At 37.0% G+C, this 21,556-nt stretch overlaps 1 protein-coding gene across 9 annotated transcripts in view; it reads right to left on the bottom strand.

The window, feature by feature from the left end:
• The window catches only part of CADPS2 (calcium dependent secretion activator 2), a 454,741-nt gene that overhangs the window by 85,331 nt on the left and 347,854 nt on the right, over positions 1-21,556 (bottom strand). For 8 of the 9 annotated variants that reach the window (XM_076006584.1, XM_076006583.1, XM_076006580.1 and 5 more), the window contains one exon: positions 6,170-6,273. In XM_076006584.1, coding sequence (XP_075862699.1) covers positions 6,170-6,273 — 104 coding nt within the window. Of the gene's footprint in view, positions 1-4,646; positions 4,656-6,169; positions 6,274-21,556 lie in introns of all 9 variants that reach the window. The other variant, XM_076006586.1, reaches the window with a different exon arrangement.

Genomic DNA, 21,556 nt, shown 5'->3' on the forward strand with positions numbered 1-21,556 from the left:
ACATTATTTTCTTCAAAACTCACATAGTGAATATGGTTTTAAAATAACAGATAAGAATAATAATCAGTATATTAATAAAAATATTTCCTTATAACTAATTAGCAGGTGGTAAAAGTTAAGGAAGAATACTATAGTGTAAATAACAGACTTGAGACCTAGGGACATTTTAATGCCTGGCTCAATGCTGTAACCAATATATGACTGTGAAAACCTATTGGGAATAGAATGCTCTACATAAATTGAGCATCTTGCTCTTTGAAAATACTTTCTTTGAATACTTTTTAAAATATCCATTAGAATGGGTATATAATAAATAATATAAAATTAACTAATGTCTATGATTATAAATATCTTGTTCTTGTCTTTTTTGAGCTGTAGTGATGACAAAGAAAAGAAGCCCCTGAGATTCCTCTGAGTTGAGCAACACAGAAATCCTAGTAAAAATGCAGCATTGCAAACAGAGACATTTTCAAAATGTCACTTCAAGTCCACAGCCAATACTTTTGTAAAAAGTTAATATTAAGAAAATAACAGTCAGGTCTCTGAGAAAATTTCCCAAACTCTAATTTAAAGTTAACTTGGAAGACAGAGCCAGGGAAAGGAATGAAATAAAATAGAATATTTTTTTTATAAAAGCTTTAGGTTGGCAAGATTTTGCCATCAACCAGAAAATTCATTATATCTTGCATTATTTATTTATGTCTCAAATTATAATCCTGATGATGTTATTCCTGATGAATGTATGCCAATCTGTGATGAATGACTATTCTAATGATGACTTGGGAAAGCTTTAAGCAATCACTGTCTTTGGAAATGAAAGCAGGAGTTCCAGTTGCCTTGAGAACAGAGGGTCAATTCTACCGCCTGAGTCTTCCTCTTTCTTGCCATCTCACTGAGTGGTACTTGTCCTGCCCTGGGTTGGTAGTAAGAAGAAGGGCTGTATAACTTCCTCCCTAGGGTACCACTTCATGGAAAGTGGCTGAGAGATTCAACAGCATCAGAGTCTCTACCATGGTGGAGAAAACCCCTTTCAGAAATGCATCTGTCTGTAGGGCACCAATAAAAAGTCACAATTATCTGGCTTAAAGTTATCTTAGCCCTAATTCTAACCCACTAATCAGTGCAAATGAGATGGCAGAGGCAGAAGGCAATGTTTAATTTGCTTAAGAGGGAAATGCAAAACAAAACTTAAGATCCTAAGTCCTTTAGCCATACCATTTCTACCAAAGTTCTAGCAATAAATAAATCTTATACAGTGAAAATAATACAAATACACAATAATACACATATGTGGCAGGCCGACAATACATGGAAAGCCTGGTTTGTTTACTGAATATAGTTGAAAGTGATGGCAGGTAAGAATGAACCCTGAACCTGGAATCAGAGTACTGAGCTTTTAAACTTGGAGTGAGACTTGAGTGATCCTGGGCAAGTCAGTTCCCTGGGTAGATTTCCATTTCTGTATCTGTAAACTGAGCAACAGCAATACTTACCTCAACCTCCTGCAGAGTTGTGGGGAAAATCAAATGAATATACAAATTTCTTGCTATACAAACGTAATAAATGAACATTGCTATCAGTAATTACAAATATGTGTTGAAATTCACATAAATCTTATGTGGGTTTATGTGTTTTAAAAATAATAATGTCCACATGAATAAAATAGCACTTATGTACACAGTACTGTTCTAAAGGTTTTATAAACATTATCTTAATTAACCCCCCAAATAACCAACCATTTTAGGTAGATTGTTGTATAATTATCCTTATTTTATGGGTTATCAAACAGAGATTAAATAGCTTGCCCAATGTTGTATAGTTGTTAGGTAACAGAGCAATGATTTGAATCTAGGTCAGTTGTAGAGACCAAAGTCTTACACATAAAATCTCTTCTTAAGTAATTATATATGGTACATTGCCTATTTATCTACCATCTATATGGTAGATCAGCAGATCAGACCACTGTTAATGTCCTCTGATTTCTTCTTGCCAGAAACCTCTATTATGGTCTGATTTCTTTGTATCTTTTCTAATTTCTTTGAGGTCTGAGGCTTTTGATTACTTTTATCTACAAAATATAACAAAAATATGTAATTTAAAACAATAAAGGAGGATGGCTGCATTAATGAGCGAAAACAGTGAACCTGACTTTGAAATGGATTGTGTGCTTATTTTTTCCCCAATATGAGATTGGTTTGCAATCCTGTAATTTGTAAATGATCCTAAAATCTCTGGAAATAATCCAGTGTGGGGGGTATCCTCTTCCCCTACCACACACATACACAAATTCACACACACAGCAAAATGATACTGAGAGGCCATATTCTAGAAATATGGGAGCTCCCTTAAGCGGCCAGGACAATGGACTAAAACCTTCAGAGTGATACCTAAACTAATCATAAGATTTTTACAACTCTTTTGAGTTTATGGTTTTGATTATCTGTATGATAATCAGGTTCATACATAAACACAGATATTCAAATAACCAAATGATATGAGCCGAAAATGCTTCAAAACATGTCAGTGTAAAGAACTATCTTTATTGTTATGCATACATACGTAAAAATTAGTAAATTAGTAACAACATTTTTGGCAGAGCATTTATGCCTGTGCAATTTCTTTTGAGAATCCCTGCTGCAAACAGAATTCTACCTCTATACCTTGGCCATGGGAAGACCACTTTGCTGGTCATTCTTCTCAAATGAGGGATATTTGTCAGAGGCTAATATAACCTTAAATTTAAACCCATCCTAAAAAGGAGTAGGTTTATTTCACTGACTGTGCAGATATAAATAATATGTAATTGAGATCATTTCAAGTGTTGAGATTATTATAATATCTTTAGTTGTAGATATTAAATCGATTTTGTTCATGGTTAATTCTTTTGTATAACTACTCTTTACCATATTCCTTAGATTGCATACCAGTTAGGAATAAGAACATAACTACGCATAAACAAACAGACAAAAATCAAATACTCTTTCTCTTTATGTTAGAATCCAATCAGAAGCATGATTTTGTCCAAATAATGATGTTTAGGGGAATGAGCATATACACACGTATGTGTCTTCACTGAACTGCTTTCTGTGTCCCAGCTGTGTTGCTGCAGCAGCCTGGGTCACAGCCAGGTGAAGTGCAGGCAGAATCAGCCACGTGCAGTGAACTGAGAGCTGCCTGCATTGCAAATACCAAATTACTGCTAGATACGTTTTTGCCTGTAGTGTTACAGATATGGTGGATGACATTATATTTAAAATATTTTAGAGATTTTAAATCAATACTTTGCTGTCATAATAACAAAACAACAACTTGATCTGTGCTCATACTGTTCATATTTCCTCCATCAGACCCTCTACTGATATTCTCGGCACTCCATCCCCCTTAGGCCGAATCCTGGGATATGCCCGAGTTATAAGGAAAGGAAGGGAATGATAGAATGGAAAGAGGTATCTCCAGGCTTGCATTGTGAATATTCCCCATGCATTTACAACCCTTCTGTGACGCTGCACGTCAACCCTGTCAGCAGAGCCAGGGCAGGATAACCTCTCTAGCCATTCTACTTCAATAGGATAGCAACAGTGAGACTTACTGGAAAATACCCAGGTCTGGAGTCTAGCCAGTCTTTACCCAGTCACCAGCTAGCTGTGTGCCTCTGGCAAGTTGCTCAACTTTCCTGGGTCTGTTTCTTGTCAGTAAAATGGTAAATGTGGAGGGGGTGTGCTGGTGAGAGCCTGTGGATTTCCTGGCTGGTATTTCAGACTTCAGAGCTTCCTGAAAGCAAGTGGCTTTTGGATAGAGTTTTTAGATCAGTTTGTCTAAAATTCTGGTCAGATATGGTCTAGTCACCAAAATGTGAAGAAAGCCTTAAACGTTTTCTGGATAGGAGCTTAAACTACGTTTCTAAGGAGAAAACAATAGAATTCTGCAGAAAAGCCTGAGAGGAGAGGTCGAGTGGCCTTCAGAGAGAAGGGAAGACGGCCTTATAAGCAAGTTACTGTCAAAGATCTGAAGAACATGAAACCTGCTTAACTGAGAAATTGCTGATGGATAGAAACCTCTTAGCCTTGCAAACTGCCACTGTGGAGAGAGGTAGAATGAAAATAAAAGGAGCTGACACACGAGCCACTTGAAGGTCTCTTTGAGGTAGACACATTAACCTCTGCCAAGGGACCTGAGTTAGGTATGCTTTCACGGAGTAAAGGAAGTCTAGCTTGAACATCCAGCAAAATAAATATCAGCGTAGAGTGCAGCCTACCAATTCACTCTGGAGATGACATTGGAGTCAGACCAATTCACTCTCCAACATTGTTCAGAGAAAAAGTTAGATCTTCTATTTTTTTTTTTAAAGGACAAAAACAACCAAGACACAAAGCAAAACCAAACTATCAAAACCAAAATGTCAAAATCCCTTCAGTCATATTTTACTTAGATTGCCATCAGTAATTATGCCAATAATTATTAATAAGACACATTCACCTGAATGGTATAACAAGATTAGCACATTGAAAGGAAAACAGACTGTTCTTGATACCAAAGAGAGAGCTAAGTTGGTTTTAAAAATAACTATAAAGAAAGTGGGTTCGATCATAAATTCACATAAAAGAGTTATCTCATACTAGAAAAACAGTGGAAACAATTTTACTCACCTCTCTTCCCTGAGGGTTTCCAAGAATTTGGAAGCATTGTGGAATAGAAAAATGCCATAGTGTTACAAAGCATTTTAAAAAGGTCATCATAATAGTTCTATATTTCAGCATATAGTAGAGTAAAATTAAGGCATTATGATTATCTTATTTAATAAAGTCAACTGCATTTTTGTGAGTCTGAAAATGAGTAATATTTACATTTTGTTTGGATACAGTATACTTTAATAAGCATTTTAGTGACTGTACAGAATAATATTTAGTTGCATTAAATAACATTTCATTTTTAGTTTTGGTAAAATGTATGGGAATATTAAATGTACCTGTTTAGCTGAAATATATACTACAATTGTATAACCAATCAGATTTTTTTTTAATTCAAAAAAGCCTCACACTCTGATGATAATGCCTTTTAACAAAAGACAAAGACAAAACATACATATATTTTATCATATAATCATTTTCTTTGTAACATAGCAGTGGTACTACCCTAGAAAAGAACCTCCTGGGAATTCATTTCAAATTATTGAAGCAGCTGTTTCTTCAGTTTAAAATAAAATATCCATAACAAGTTCACACATGACAGATGCAAGCTAAAAACTAGATTCCACAGTGTGAGCTAAAAGCAGATGTTTTGAATGATCATATTTATAACCAGAGACAATAAATCTTAGTTACCTATAGTAAGGTTTCACAAATACTCTTTTCTAATAATTGGCTTAAAATATAGTTCCTATAGTTTCTTATACTTTTGAAAACTAGGCTTCATTAAATACAAATATTCTATAAGCTCATATATATCTGGTATTTTTTATTCTTATTCATTTTATGTGCTTCCTCAAGAATAAAAGCACTTTTAGGGCATTGACATTTATATTTATTAAATTCTACACATTTCCTCCACTCAACTCAAAGTCAGAAAACTTTTTTGCTTTTGTAAACAAACTCCTGACTATTGGAGTGAGAATTTTAAGCCTTAGAATAAGGAGTTCATCTGGTGAAAAGGCATCTCAGATCATTAGTGAATGTTAGTAATTAGAATATTTTAAAATTATAAGCAATGCTGGTTTAGTGAGCAATGCTGACTTAAAGAATAGTTTGATGTTAAGAGTAGAAAAATCTAGCGTTATCAACCATACAATTATGACTGTCTTTAATTACCTTTTATTTCATAGTTTATCACAAGTTTTCCTTTTCCAAGTTGATTAACTTATATTTTAAAACTAAAGTAATGATAGCACAGGGGAAATGAAAGTTATTTGGCATCACAAGATGGGCTTGTGTTCCACTTTTGCTTCTTTCTAGTATGCTTTCTTGGACGGGGCCCATAAGCCCCCACCATATTCCTGACAACAAACGTGAAATTATATACACACATAATTGCTTTATAACATATAGGAGTAACATTTCTAGCAAATGCACATATGTTCTCATCTTTCAGACATATCAAGACTACCATCAGGCCATTGTTGTCCACACCATGGCAAAGCATTAGGTATAGCTTTATAGTTAAAACAAGTCACCACCTCTGAGTGATGCTCTTCATTCTGCTGTAAGACTTCTATGCAGAGCTCTGCTAGATGAAGAACCTCTTCCAGCTTTCTAGCAGGAGTTGCTTGGTTCATGGTCTCTACATTAAAAAGAAATCAAAATGTTACCTTGAAAATAAAAAGCCAAACATATTCTAAGATGTAACGATGAGACCAGGGTGTTGAAATGAGAAAGCATATTTTTGAGAAATAAGAGATGCAAGAAATACAAATGAATACATTATTTAGAAAAAAAGTCATTTCACCAGATTGCAGAAAATATTTCATCTACAAAGCAATCATAGGGAACTGCAAGTGCTTTGCCATTTAATATATAAGAACAGGTGCATCAGCACATTAGATGCTCAACTTCTGCAACAAACAAGTTATAATTCTCCTCAAGGTCAGCAACACAAAGAAAGCAGACACCACAGTCTTTTCTTTCTCTCTGTATTGTATTATCAATACAATACCATTCTCACCAGATGAGTCATTCCTGGCATTAGCAAAACCCATGCTTTTTTGTTGCTATTAAATTCCCAGCCTGAAATGTCTATAGTTCATGTTCACCTTAAATTTAAGAAGTAAAAAGTCACCTAAAACAACTCTGACAGCCTGCAATTAACTGATTTCCTCTTCTTCCCTGCCACCATCTTACCCCACCTTCCAACTGAGTTGGGGAGGGGAGGAAGGACAGGAAGAGTTCTTTGAAGCTGATGGTTCTTTTAGCATTAAGCCAAACTGGTATAAAAAGGAGAGGCCACAATAAGATTAAATGTAGCTACCCGAAAGTCAGCAATAGAGAAGGTAAAGCAGTAAATTTCTAAAAGACAACAAACTGTCAGAGATTAGAGGTGCACTGTATAATGCTTCAACACAATCTGGAGAATAGAGTTTCCAATAAGGATATTAAACGTAAATGTTGTCTTAGATTCATGGGCTCTCTTTCTCTGCCCCAGTGAAGTTGTGAGGAAGAAAAATCAAATACGCAGTAAGAGCTGCTCCTGTAGAACATAAAGGGCCATTTTTTTTCTCCTGCAACAGATCTTTTCCTTCATTGTACTTCTTCCTAAAACCTCAGCTTTAACTTTGAAAGAGACTCTTCCATTTGCTCTGTTCTAGTGTGTTCCCAAGGGGTGCACAATGATGTACTGAAACACTGGTTATGATTAGTGTGTGTTCATTAAACATTATATGCTTACTATAGGTCAGACACAGCATGATGGATGTGGGGTTCACACCCCCCAACCTATACACCTTGTACACTCCTACTAAATACCTCCACAGGATGGAAAGCCATTGCGCGTCTGTGACAGGAATCAAAAAGCACGACTCTTTAGAAAAATCAGCCTGTCAAACACCAAATAGTTGAGCATGCCTACAAAATAGTGTGTCTACCAAATAGTTATGTTCTTAGTTGTAGGAAGTAGGAGGAAGTGTCGGACATACCCCTGATCTCACACAACTCAGAATCCCAAAATAACTACTGAAAGGATCCTCAGACATCAATGATCAAATCTTCCATCTGTTTCATGAATGTCCTTAAACAAGGGTGAGTCAAGGATGCTCGTGGCTTTTCATGACAGCCTATTCCACTTTGGGGCAGCTCTAGGCGTTATAGTTTAGTCAGGTAGAGGAGACCGTTAGGTAGATTTGGAAACAATGTCAAGCAAACATAGCGGTGATGCAGGAGAGGAGAGACTGCAGCAAAGTGGTGGGTTTAGGGGAGAAACCTGGGCGAAGGCAAGCCTGAAGCACAGTCCTAAAGGAGTAATAAATGACCTGGGTAAGAAGAAGAGGGGTTTTTAGAAAAGAGGAATTGTATCAAACAGACAAGGTGTATTTTGGAGGAAATGATGATGATGGGTACAAATATTAGTTTCTTGAGAGCAAATTTTATATTGGGCACAACAATGGGCACTTCCCATGTGTTATCACACTGATTTTCCTAACAGCTTTTTTATTATTCATATGACTCATATGTCAGGACACATATGAGAGATAAAATGCAACACCAACACCTAAAAAGCAGTGAAGGTGAACTACATGTGGACCCTTAACACTGATGCCCTGTACTTGCCTGGCTGGAGTAAGAATGTGCTGGGGAAGATTGGATAATTGTGGCAGGTAAGGTAATGACTGTGTTCTATAGATAACTTGGGGCAAATGTTTCTTAGCAGGGCCTTGGAATAAATTATTTTAGGAAACTGTATTTGGTGGTTGTGTGCAACAAAGATTGTTGAGATGGATCCTGAGGATCTGGTCCAGTGGAATGTTGAACTGTGGGAAGATGATGGTGGGAACAGAAAATAAAGTGAAGATGCAACAAACTGTAAAGGAAGAATCTGCGAGTCATTGTGAACGGCTAGAAATTTCAGTCATCTTCTGCCTGGCAAACTCCTACTTATCACTCAACGTTCAACTTTAATGCTGCCTTATTGTGGCACCTTCTCAGAGTTCTGGGGCTGAATGAAGTGCTCCTCTCTCTAAATTCCCCTTATTACAGGCTCATGAGCCTGATACTTATCTGTAACTAGATCAAGTCAGTAACTTGTTCTCAGTCATGCAGTTATCTTATGCAGGCTTCAAACCACAGCAGGAATTTAACGAATGCTCATTGAGAATACAGCAGCATAATTATGGCGGAAAAGCATAAGCATGTTAAAAATTCAATCGATGCTCAGATTATTTAACTTTGCACGAGATTGTAAATAGCTCTTCCGTCACTAATACATCAAGGATGAACAAGAGAGCAAGTCACAGATAAAATGCAGGTATACTATAAGAACAATGAGAAGACTGCTGAAATTACTGATGAATGCTTTGTTCTTAAGTTATGAAAGATTCCTTCAGAAAACGGTCTTCAGAATAACTTCTAATTCTCAAGAGCATATAACTTATCTTCCTTAATTTCTCCATTTTTAGATGAAGAGTATTGAATTACATTGGGGATTCTTAACCCAGGAGGTTAGGAATATGTTTCAGAGGGTTCTTGAAGCCCTTAAAATTATGAGGTAATTTTTGTATGTAGTGGCTTATTTGGGGGGGAGACAGAAGGACCTTAACTTTCATCAGATTCTCAAAATTGTCCATACACCAAACAAATGCTAAGAATCACTGAAACAGATTATCCCTAAGATTGTTTCTAGCTGATAGAATCTATGCTTCTTATAAATGTTGGGTTTTTCTACTGGATTATATCATTTTAATATACTTATATATATATGTATAACAGGTTTTTCATAAGAAAAGAGAAAGGGAACAAAATTTATTTAACAGAGATTAGGAACTTCTTATTACATAGTTTTAGAACATTATTTACCGAATTCTCACAACCATATTACAAGTTAGAGAATAATGATCCCCATTTCCAGAGTCTTGGAGAGTTAGAAGAAGGTATCTGAGGTCAAACAGCTAGTGGCTGAGATGGGATTAAAATCTTACCTGTGATGTCATACAAACAACAATAATACAATGACTTGAACTCTATTTTATTTTCAATTTCCTGAATAAAAATTTCTAAAACACACACACACACAGACACACACACACACTCAAGCCAATATCCTTAGCCACAAGTATGCAATAATGGAAAAGAATCACAGAAAGAACCTCTAAACTTACTTCTGTTTATGTGTGAATCTATCAAAACCAGTTTTTACATCTGACACTATGTTAAGTAACAACTCTGAGAGTACACTGTGTCCTAGTGAAATTTAAAAACATTCTAAAACATCTTATTCTTCCTAGATTAAGTTTATTGAGAGGATTGAAACTTCGTACTTGAACATAATGGCCACTCTAATATCTTAAATAAACAGCATTTTATCAAGTACACTGTGTATGCCATCTCTGGTTGCCACCCATTTGGCTACAGCCAAGAAGTCTAATGCATTCTATAGTCAGAACTCTGCTAGACAATAAGGTTATCAACAGCTCCATTAAAAACCTGAACACTGTGAATATTTGAGAATTCCTCCTTAAAATGTTTTCTTTCACTTGTTTTGTAATGTTTCCAAAGCATTACAGATGTCTCTATATTCTTCAAGCTTCACACCAAGTTGCTGATTGTTGTAATACATTTCAAATAGTGACATTTAAAACAAATATGCCAAAAGTAGCAAGATTTCTTGATGAATTTCAATGCATTACTCTTGGCTATGATTCTTCCTCATTCTGGAACATCTTTAGTTTTCTATGATAATACTCCTTGGCTCCCCAGAGAAAATTCTTTTAATTATACCTCTGTACATTTAAGAAAAGATCCCACTGGAGAAAAGGTAAGGGGTGGGAAGATATAAGAAGACAGCTGGAATGTTTGCTTATGTAGGCTTTAATTCTACTCCACAGCTTCAGAGAGGGTGTGGACTCCTGGCAGGTTCACCTGGGCTGCCTCCCTTGCTGCCATTTCCTGTCAAAGTCCCTAGTGGTGGACGCATGCTGCTGCTCATGGTGAAGGTTGTATGGGGGAGTGGGAAGACGACCAGTGAAATCAGTTCTTTTTTCTCCATCTATGATATGGAGAAATTTATAATGCTTTTGAACTTTTTATTTTAAAATATTTGATAAAACTGTATATGTTCAAGATGTATTACGTGATGATTTATACATATAAATTATGTGATGATTATGAAAAATTAATTTTGATGAGAGCAGTTTTAAATGTTATCACTTCTGCCACCCCTGCCATGACCTTAAGTTTTAAACAGACTGATTGTATCCATACTTGCAGCTAAACAAGAAATAGTGCTCAAGATGGTGTTAAATTGAAAGTCTATGGCAATAACCCCATCTCAATACTGCCCTGTCTTCTTCCCTCCTTTGCATCTAGGGCATGCAGATCAGCTAGAGAGCATCGAGACATAATTCCTGTATATGCACTCAGATTTCTTGTTTGGTCTTTCAATTCCCCAGAGGTTGTGGCTCTGAATTTGATTCAACAAACATTTATTTCATGGAAAGTACTATACTTGAGACTAAGGGAATACAATGATGAACAAGATAACATTTCGGCCTTCAAAGAATTTATGTATATCCCTCCTTAACTAGATTATAAGGCAGAATATAGCAAAATACCATCCACTTTTTGTCATATGAGGAAGTTCTGTAATAAAGTCTGGATAGGGGATGGATTAAAGGCACTCAGCATGTGAGAACAGGATTATTAGCACGAAATAGGATCAAAGATGCATCAATAGGAAGGTTTTAAATTGCTCATATATATATCATATAGAGTTCTTTAGAATGAAATTATTTTAATAGTGTGTGTGTTTGAGTTTAGAAAGCTAGCAGCAGCCTAATGTGGAAGTCTTCCACCTTTCCCCCCTCCCATCTAGAGAAAAAGAACTTACTCTTCTCCTGCTTCTCCCACCTGCTAGATAGATAGACAGATAAATCAGACACATGAGAATAAGGCTCTGGCGAGAAACATAAAACAATTTTATGTTTCTTCTTAAAAGAAGGGGCTTTAGGAATAACTTCAGAAAACTGAGAAAAATTGTGGAAAGGGGTAGAAAATGGGAAAATGACCATTATCTAGTGAAAGGAGTTAAAGGAAGGACTATAGTTTGGAAGAAACAGTATGTCGGCAACATGAAAGCATTCACCTGGGACTCCTCTGAGGCCCAAGTCCGGAGGCTGTACCTTGTGAGGTTGAAAAGAACAAGGATGTGTGGGGCAAGGGTATAGCATCTCATCTCTTTTACCTGGAGCCCCAGAGGTCATCCAGTGGTGAGGACTGTCAGCTTCCTCTCTGTGAACTGCCTGTTGGCAAAACTTATCTTAGACTCAACTGAATAAATGGTGGAATGTATCCCTCCATTTCTCTCTCTTTCCTAAAACAGTGACATGCTCCCCTAGCTCCTCACATCCAGAAATACAAGGCAACACTAGACTACATACATACACACACACACACACACACACACACACACACACACACACACACTGCTATGGGCACATAACTTGTTCTAAATTTACAGAGTTCAGAAAAAGTTCTATCTCAACTAACTCCTCCATGTTAGATGCCTTCTGTCCATTCATAAACCACAAACCTCTTTAGTACACTTTAGCTGGCCATGGAATTTTTATGAGATCTCTAGTCTGTTGAGTTTTAGGAACCAAATTTTCCCCAGATTTTGAGGGAGTCTTCTTAGCAAGTTATATACTATTCCCTCTAGGGTACTAAGTCCAGAGAGTTCCCCCAGGATCATCTAACCTAGTCACAAGTTCTAAAGAAGTGGCAGACAGGTGTGTGGGGAGGGGAGGAATAGGTTGTTTTGTTTAGTGGAGAAGAAAGTATCTGATTTCCCACTCTCCTCTCTTGGGATGAGAAAGCCGGTGAGTATTGAGATCTGGCCAGGATTAACATTCCCTGGAGCCTGCCTGTCCTAGGTTCTGGAACTATGTCACTTATCACTGGTTGCTATGCTTGCAGCTGGAGGATGGTTCCAGAAACATCTCAGTAAAAATTCAGACTTTTCAATTGAATCATCAATCTGGACTACACAAAGAAGGAGATTGTTGACATAAAACAAGAGTTAAGATTCAAATTAGAACAGACTAGAGTCAGTGGGATCTCTTCTTAAATGTACAGAAGTATAATTAAAAGAATTTGCTTTATGGAGCTGAGGAGTATCATCATAGAAAATTAAAAATGTTCCAGAATGAGTAAGACTCATAGCCAAGAGCACTGCATTGAAATTCATCAAGAAATCTTGCTACTTTTGGCATATTTGTTTTAAATGTCACCATTTGAAATGTATTACAACAACTGGCTTCCCCAATTCTTTACAGTCAATCTGGCCTATAGTTGCTTCAATAACTCTGACATCTCTAAGGCCTGGCACTGCCAACTAATGAAAGAGAATGAGGCATCACTGGCTCTCTCCTGGTTCATCTGGCTGCAACCCAAACAATATTAATATTCTATGAGCACTGGGATATATATTGCTTTCATCAATGAATGGAATATCTTCAATATATATCTGTGGCTCTCCACTTAAGCATGCATCAGAATCACGCAGAGGGCTGGCTAAAACTCAAATTGCTTGGCATCACCTCCATAATTTCTGATTCAGTAGGTCTTGGATGGGGCCCCCAAGTTTGCCTAACAAATTGCCAGGTGATATTCATGATGCTGGCCTAGGGAATGCACTTTGAGAACCGCTAGTGTTTACAAGAAGCTAAGTTAAAAACAAAGGCAACCTCTGTAAACTTTGATTATTTTTTCCTTTACCTGAAATCAAGCTACATGTTTATATAAATCTCATTTTAGGTAAAAGGTGACTTTTTCTGCAGAATCTGAACTGATTACTAGGGAGAATGGTGTCCATATTTGGGCAATCCTATGTATCAATGAAAATAATTAATCTAAGACGATAGAGCCTCCCTACAGATGAAGACAATTGGTCTGTGGCTTCCTACTTCCATGGCTCCCTTTGGGACCAACTCATTTAATGGCTGTCATTTAAAGTAACAGTTCCAGTTAATATTTCCTTAGAATTAACCATACTAATGATACAGTGCTTCAGAATAATTGTTCTGTGATCACAGTCACATTAACTACTTCACCCAGATTATCTTTCACATCAATAAATTCATTTTTAAGCCAATGACCTGTGGAACAAAGGAGAAGTGGCCACTAGAGTGGCCGATAGCAGCTGGACTGGATCCAAACAGAGCCATCTCCATAAGCCAAGAATAGTGGTGACCCATGAGTGACGAGCCAAAAAATGTCAGATACTTACGTGAGGTAAAAGCAGTGACTCTGTGAGACTTCCTTTGGGAGGAATATTGAGGCATGTTCTCTTGTTAAGACCTTACAATAAGAGATGACGGTGATGGAATTACAGGGATTGGATTACTAGGATACCCACACATGAAAATTAATATTTGGTTTATCATTTGACACAGGCTTTTAGTTATGTGATTTGCAAGGGGTTAGAGACATAGACACCCTAATTTGAGTTTTATTAAAGTCTTCTTTCTGTGGAGACCCTGGGCTGTCCCCTGAAGTTTGTGAAGTAGGAAAATAATCTCAGGTCTCACAGGGACAAATGTGTGTCCGCAGCATTGCTGGCTGTAAAGACTATGAAGGCTTGAAGGAGAAGAAAGGTTTTATACTGTATCTTTAGTTTGCTCTCGTTAGCTATGGATAGAACCATGTTGTGGGATTCTAATGACAGCAAAAAATTTTTCCACTGGTAATTTTGCCAGCTAATTGTATAATGGGAGGTTTTTAAAAGACTGGTGTTTAGCCTTGTCATATATGTATATATGGGTTTGTGTTTATATATATACATGTATGCATACATATATACTTTCAATAACTGAAACTAATAAATGGACCCCTTCCTGGTATATTGTTCTTTATATACATGTATCCATTTCTCCTAAATATAATTCAAATTTAGAAATTGAAAACCACCAGGATAATTTTGGTGACTGTCATGCCAATACTGGATCATATTTAGTCTAAAGTCTACAGCATTTTTAACTTCATGCCTCGTCCTTCCTGTCTTCTAACTGCATTTACCTAAAACACCCTTTCCACGTCATTGGTTATATTCGTACATAAAAGGAACACCATCACACCTGCACACTCATATCCTCCCATGCCCCTCACACTCCTTAACCCTTTTGTCCATCTCAAGAGGAATGCCTGCCTTGAATGGTCGGGGATACAGGCAAGGCAGGGTTCAGAGAGGCAGAGTTGGCGAGGATGGTCTGTTCAGGGCTGGGCAATGGGGAGGTGAAAGGGACTCCAGAGGCTCGCCAGCTGGGAGGACAGCTAAAGGACAAGGGAAGAGAAGTCTTCAGAAGATAGTAACCACAATATGAAAGATACCATTTGAAAAGATTTGCAGCCTTGGCTGATAAGAAATTAGTCAAAAGATCCTGATGTCTGTATGTATGTCTTTGTTTCCTTCGATACATTATCAAGGTTTTCCAGGGCAGCCAAGCCATGTATTAGCAGTGATAATATAATTAATGCTAAAATCTGGATAAAGTCTCCTAATTGGAAAAATGGAAAGACCATGCATAGAGACTAAGATTGAGTTTAGTGCCATCTTGAATATTTCTACAGCTTTAACAGCCTCAGTTGTCCAAACCCTGTGAATGTGTGGGTATAGTACAGATGCCTCATGGATATTTTTAAGGTTTCCTCTTTGAAATCCACATATATATGGCTTTTAAAAAGCTTCAATTAGGCCTTTTCAGTTAGTACTTGAAGTTATATGGCCACTTAGCTATGGCCTACAAGTAATGAACCCTCCTAATTTCCCAAACTGTTTTACCTGTGCAGTCTTTGAGTCCTTCCAAAGCCTGCTGATAAATAAAGAGTTAAAAAGCTGTCAGCTTGCATTACTCTGGTTTTGTCCAATTGGAAAAGACTTTTTAACACAGCTAAACTACTCGGATTAACAAGGTGCTGCAAGAGCCTTGCTGCTCTATGTCACTTGGTTTACCTGTTGACACATGTTAGTAAATAAATGAGGGGTCACCAATCAGTTGCTGGCAAACTCTGGCTTTGGAAAATGACAAATTCTACAAAATTTCTTGTGAAAGGAAGAAGGCTTGTTGTTTCAAGACTGCATTTATCTATGAGTCACATTCTATATAAAAGTAAAAAAAAAAAATCAACAAATACATGACACACTGTCAAGTATGCTGAGCAAACTGACATCCTCTTTGAGACCTTTTAGAAAACAGGTGTTGAACACTTGTAATGAGATTTCCATGCATCTTCAGAGGAAGGAGGAAAGATTCTAGCAAGAGCTGTTCAGAGTGTTATAGATCACAGCCAAGGGAATAATGCCTCTTAAGGAGCACACTGAAGGAGACACTGCACAAATGTTTTGTTTTCTCAGGAGGATCTTCTGTTCTCTCTAAGAATTTTTAGAGAAGACACATTCACCAGAGAGAGGTTTTGTGAAGAATATAAGATTATTTTTTGTGATCCTGAGGAATCAGGGATATATTTAATTAATAATGCCTGATGCATTATCTATGTATCTATTTCTCTGTAGAAAATGAAGTAAATAAAATGGAACATGCTATTTTTTTTTTTTTTTTGAGACAGAGACTCACTTTGTTGCCCAGGCTAGAGTGAGTGCCGTGGCGTCAGCCTAGCTCATAGCAACCTCAAACTCTTGGGCTCAAGCAATCCTTCTGCCTCAGCCTCCCAAATAGCTGGGACTACAGGCATGTGCCACCATGCCTGGCTAATTTTTTCTATATATATTAGTTGGCCAACTAATTTATTTCTATTTATAGTAGATACGGGGTCTCACTCTTGCTCAGGCTGGTTTCAAACTCCTGACCTCGAGCAATCCGCCTGCCTTAGCCTCCCAGAGTGCTAGGATTACAGTCATGAGCCACCGCGCCTGGCCAGGAACATGCTATGTTTTATAAGAAAGTTAAAACAATTTTGTTTCAACTTAAATATTAAACTTGAAAAATCATCTAAGAAGCGAGAAGGTAAAAACAAAAGTTAGCAATAGTTATAATAAAGAGAAATCCTAATTTATAGTTGTAGATTTTTTTCTTCATTATATTTAGATCTCTAATCTCTTGTGAGACCAAGTTCCTATCACAGAGGAATCCAGTTTATTGTTATCTAATTAATAAGCCCATCTTTAAAACATCACCTCCTAAATAGGCTATCCTTTCCCCACTGAATTGTGTTCCACCTTTCCTAGGGATGAACTATACTAGGTTCCCCCATATACTTGCGTCAAGGGCTGCTTTTTGTTTTTTTTAATACAGAACCATTTTTGGTTGAAAATCCTGATGACAAAGTATGATTATTCAGACTTGGATATTTGGCAGACATTTTCTGAAAACTGAAGTTAAAGTAAACATGCCACTTTAAGGAAAACAACAAGACAGTGTTTGTTGCCAATGCTATTACTAGATCTTTCAAGGAAAACTAGAATTTTAGAAAACTTGTATCTGTCATGAGCTTGACAGTTTTCCAATACTTTAAGACTTTTTGTAAGAAGGGTGATATTAAAAAGGCTGATTTTTTGACATTATATATTTGCCAGCACTAGGAAGATCATAACTTAGTGAACCAATATTTTCCAAATGGTCAAAATACATGAAGTTAAAAAATCATGCATAGTGAAAGATCTATTCAAAAGTTTATGATAAACTAATGGAATTTAATGTAATAGCATGAGAAGTTCCTTGAACTGCTTTCAGACTCCACAATGCAATTAGCCTTTAAGAAACTGCTACTTGTCCAGCTTTGGTATAGTATCATAGAAGAAAATCTACAACTATCTGAAAAGTCTATTAAAATATCCTTCCCTTTTCAAGCTACATGCCAGTATGAGGCCAGATTATGTTTTTCATATCCGACAACCAAAATAACATAATGCAATAGACTAAATGCAGAAGCAGATATGACAATTTGGCTGTCATCCATTATGGTAGTTTTTAAAGAGATGTGCAAAAAAGTAAAACAGTGTTATGCTTCTCACTAAATAGTTGTTTTGTTTTAGATATTTTTTTACAGAGATATTTTACTTATGTTCAGAGGTGATGGGTTTACTCTTTGTTTAAAGATCAATAAATAATTTTTTTTAGTATTTCTAATATAGTAAATATGGGTAGATAAAACCCACATAAACAAAAGCTCTTTGGGATCTACAATAATTGAGAGTGTTAAGAGTTCTGACATCAAAAAGCTTGAGAACCACCAGTGTGCAACTGATTTTAAGAAGTTGATTTTATATCTGGCAAAGTTGCTAAACTCTTATGTCAGTTCCAGTAAGTTCTATATAGAACTGGGGTTTAGATGCAGAGGAATGGTGACTGCCTGAGGCTGGGTCAGCCCATTCTTGTTTTCATAATCTCACTGAAGCAGAAGTAGGGCCCTGTCTTGATATTATTCCCAGATACTGGTGACCTGGCCTACTGCTACCAAGTCTTACCTAGCAAAAGGTAAGGCATTGCTGCCCCAGGGCAATGCAAGGGAGAGTTAGGAGCAGAATTTAAGTGCTTATTTCCTTTCCACTTTCCCTCTCACTGCCATATTCTAGGCTAGTGTAATCCAGCCACCACACAGATTGGTAAGATTGGAAGCCACACTTCTGTGGGCTGAGAAGTGCAGGGGGCTGACACTAATCTTTGGATGGCAGCTAGAAGAAAAGTTTAGAGAAAGCTTGTTTTTTGGGTGACACCGTGGTTACAGATGGAAGAAAGGATCTACAAAGATGGCAGAGGTACAAGTCAAAGGAGAAAGAAGAGATACATGACAGAGTAAAATCCATCCAGAAAGAGGGAGGCAGAATTGGGATCAATATCAATCCTGTGAAGAGGGAGATACCTCATCCCCTTGTACTGGAGAATAGGAGGTATGGGGAGGTGCAGATGCCCATAGGTTTGTAGGGGTAGAGCTAGCTGAGGCCTACCATGTTTACAAGTCTGAAAGGAAGTGACTGTCCTCACATACCTTGACTTATGTGTCATTTAAACTTAAGATCAATTCCTATGATAGTGTGATTTGGAAAGAGAACATTGTACAAGATCAAATCAAGTGTTCATTTTTATACATGAGATTAGCTATGGCCATTGCTGACTGAGATCGTCTCTATCTATTGTAATTCACACAATAAAATAAATTAGGCAAAGGAAGGACAGGATGAATGACTCATTGACAGGACTGTGGATCAAGGAAAGGTGCCACTTGTTTAGGTCACAGAACAGCTCTGCACAGGCACAAATCATTCAGTGCCAGAGAGATTAATTTCAAGTTAAGGAGTAGAAGGCAAAAAGCAGAGGGCAGCATGACAGTGCAGTCAGCAGTTCTTTTAAATGAAGTAACAGGCACTATTGTTTTGCTAGAATTAAACTCAGATAAGCCAGGAAGGATGTTAAAGGAACACAGACTCAGACCCAATTTTAGAGGATGGAGAGGTAAGTGTCCATAAGCATCTCCATGGTTTGTCTGGGGTTGACAGAGCCCTCATCCTTTTCCTTTGGTCACTAAAGCTGTGGGTAGATAGTGAGTGCAGAGGCCCTGAGAGTGTGGCAAGCAGCGACATCGTGTTGCCTCCAGTGTACTAATGTCCTCATCTGACTTTTCACTTAGTTGGTTAGTTACCTGAGTACCCAAGCTGCTACTGGGTAACTGCATAACACAGACTTTTCCTCTATATTAATTAATCAAACTAAAGGTACACACAGAGTGTTAAAGCCCCATTAGACAGGAGCAAATAATGTCTTCATGTGTCCTTTCTAGTCATAGTCCCTGCAGCCCCTGCTTATTTTGTCCCCCAAACATCGCTTAATACACAGGAATTAATCTGTCAACATTGTGAAGTGCTAACTAATTAGCGTGAACACAAATTATATAGCAAGGGGCTGTTCTCTTGTGTTAGTGAGGTGGTGGGAGAAAGTTTATTGAGGTGAATAAACACATCAGAAGTCCTCACTCATTTCAGATCAGATGTAGAAAAGGCCAAAGTGGATTAGTATTACTCACATAGTACTTAGAAGGGAATATGTTCTTCATACTTGCTTATGTATACATTAAATATAATAGAAGTCTCATTGTGTGGTCAAGAAGTAGCTTTAAAGATGCCTAACTCAATACATTGATAAAAACATATTGATAAGAATAGTTTAAAATTAACATTTTACTTATATCATATTAGATAATGAAATTAAAGTAATTTATGGCTATCAGAAAAAAAAAAACTTCTTAGGTAATTTAAATAGTTCACTGACCATCTGAAAAATATCTATAACTTTTCTATATAGCACAAAAATAAATTTTAATTTTTTCCCTATCCAGATGATCACAAATACTAAACCAGTGTAGCTCAAGCAATGAGTTTTTTACAATACACACACATATTATTTTATAAACTAAAACCTATGACAGGTAACAGATTTATATTATTTTCTCAAGTGTTCTAAATAAAAATATAAGTCATTCTCTTTGTTTTAGAGCAAAAACTTTGTATCTGTCAATTTGTCCCTAATTAGCAGGCAACTTAGAAGCAAAATGGTCACAGAGGTTTTACTTTCAGGCCAATGCCCCATCATCCAAGCCACATTATCCCAAAAGCTGAATGGAAATTCTTTAATTATGTGTTGGGTTATTTCTAGGGTGAGAATTCAGTTTCTTTTAAGATAGAAACACAAATTACAAAGTTTTACCAATTCCTATGGGAAAGTGAAATTTCAAGTCTATTATTTAGATTTTACAAACTTCACTTCATGGAGACATATAATATTCAAAAATTTTAAATAAATTTTCTAAGGAAACACATAAAACTTTCATGAGAGAAAATTATCTTAGAAATAATTAGTAAGAGGCCAGGCATGGTGGCTCACACCTATAATCCTAGCACTTTGGGAGACGGAGGTAGGAGAATTGCTCTAGGCCAGAATTTCGAGACCAACCTGAGTAGGAGATGCCTTTTCTACAAAAAATAGAAAAATTAACTGGGCATGGTGGCACACGCCAGTAGTCCCAGCTACCCTGGAGGCTGAGGCAGGAGACTGCTTGAGCCCAGGAGTTTCAGGTTGCAGTGAGCTGTGATGATACCACTGCACTGTACCTGGGGTGACAGACAGACCCTGTCTCAAGAAAAAAAAGACAAAATCCCAGAAATATTAGTAAGAAATTATTTACCATTAACAAAAATTATTTTCACCAACTGTGCAGTGTGTTTTTTATATTCAGCTTCTTAAGCAGAGCAGATTTTATTTACTTATTATTTATCACTGTTATCTGACAATGGAGTGCTAAACTAAGACACCACCCAGACGGCACACACATCCTAATGACGTAAGAACTGCCACAGTGCAACTTCTCGTCTCAAAAGAAAGTAAGCACCGTGGCCCTCTGGGAAAGTTTCTCTAGCCCGTTCAACTGAGACTCTGAAAATAAGAGCACTGGGGGTTAGACTTGGGAACCTGGCAACCAGAGGACCAAGAAAGATACTCACTGCACAAAGACTCTGTCTATTCATTTCATGCTACCTTCTGTTCAGGGCACCTCCATATTTCTAGATTCCCCATCAAGATAGGTTCCAAGTCTATGCAAATGCTCTCACGTCAAGGCAAGCTCTAAGGAGCGTTCTCCTCTTTTTTATCTTATGTCACAACATGATATGTAGTTTTCGGGAGAATGCAGAACTGTTATTAGACGTAAGATTGCTGCTCTTATCTATAAGAAATTCTTGGAAATAACAAATTGATTTTTCTTTAAAAATCATACCTAATTTGCATCAACAAGGCATGTGACTGAAAAGGAAAACACAATTAGGAAAAGGAAGTTTCGGTGTCATTTTGAATCTTAGATCATAAATAAAGAGGATCCAGATCTCACTATTACATAACTAGTTAGTGATACAATTAAAA

This window comes from Microcebus murinus, chromosome 9 (assembly GCF_040939455.1).
Source record: "Microcebus murinus isolate Inina chromosome 9, M.murinus_Inina_mat1.0, whole genome shotgun sequence".
NCBI lineage: Eukaryota > Metazoa > Chordata > Mammalia > Primates > Cheirogaleidae > Microcebus > Microcebus murinus.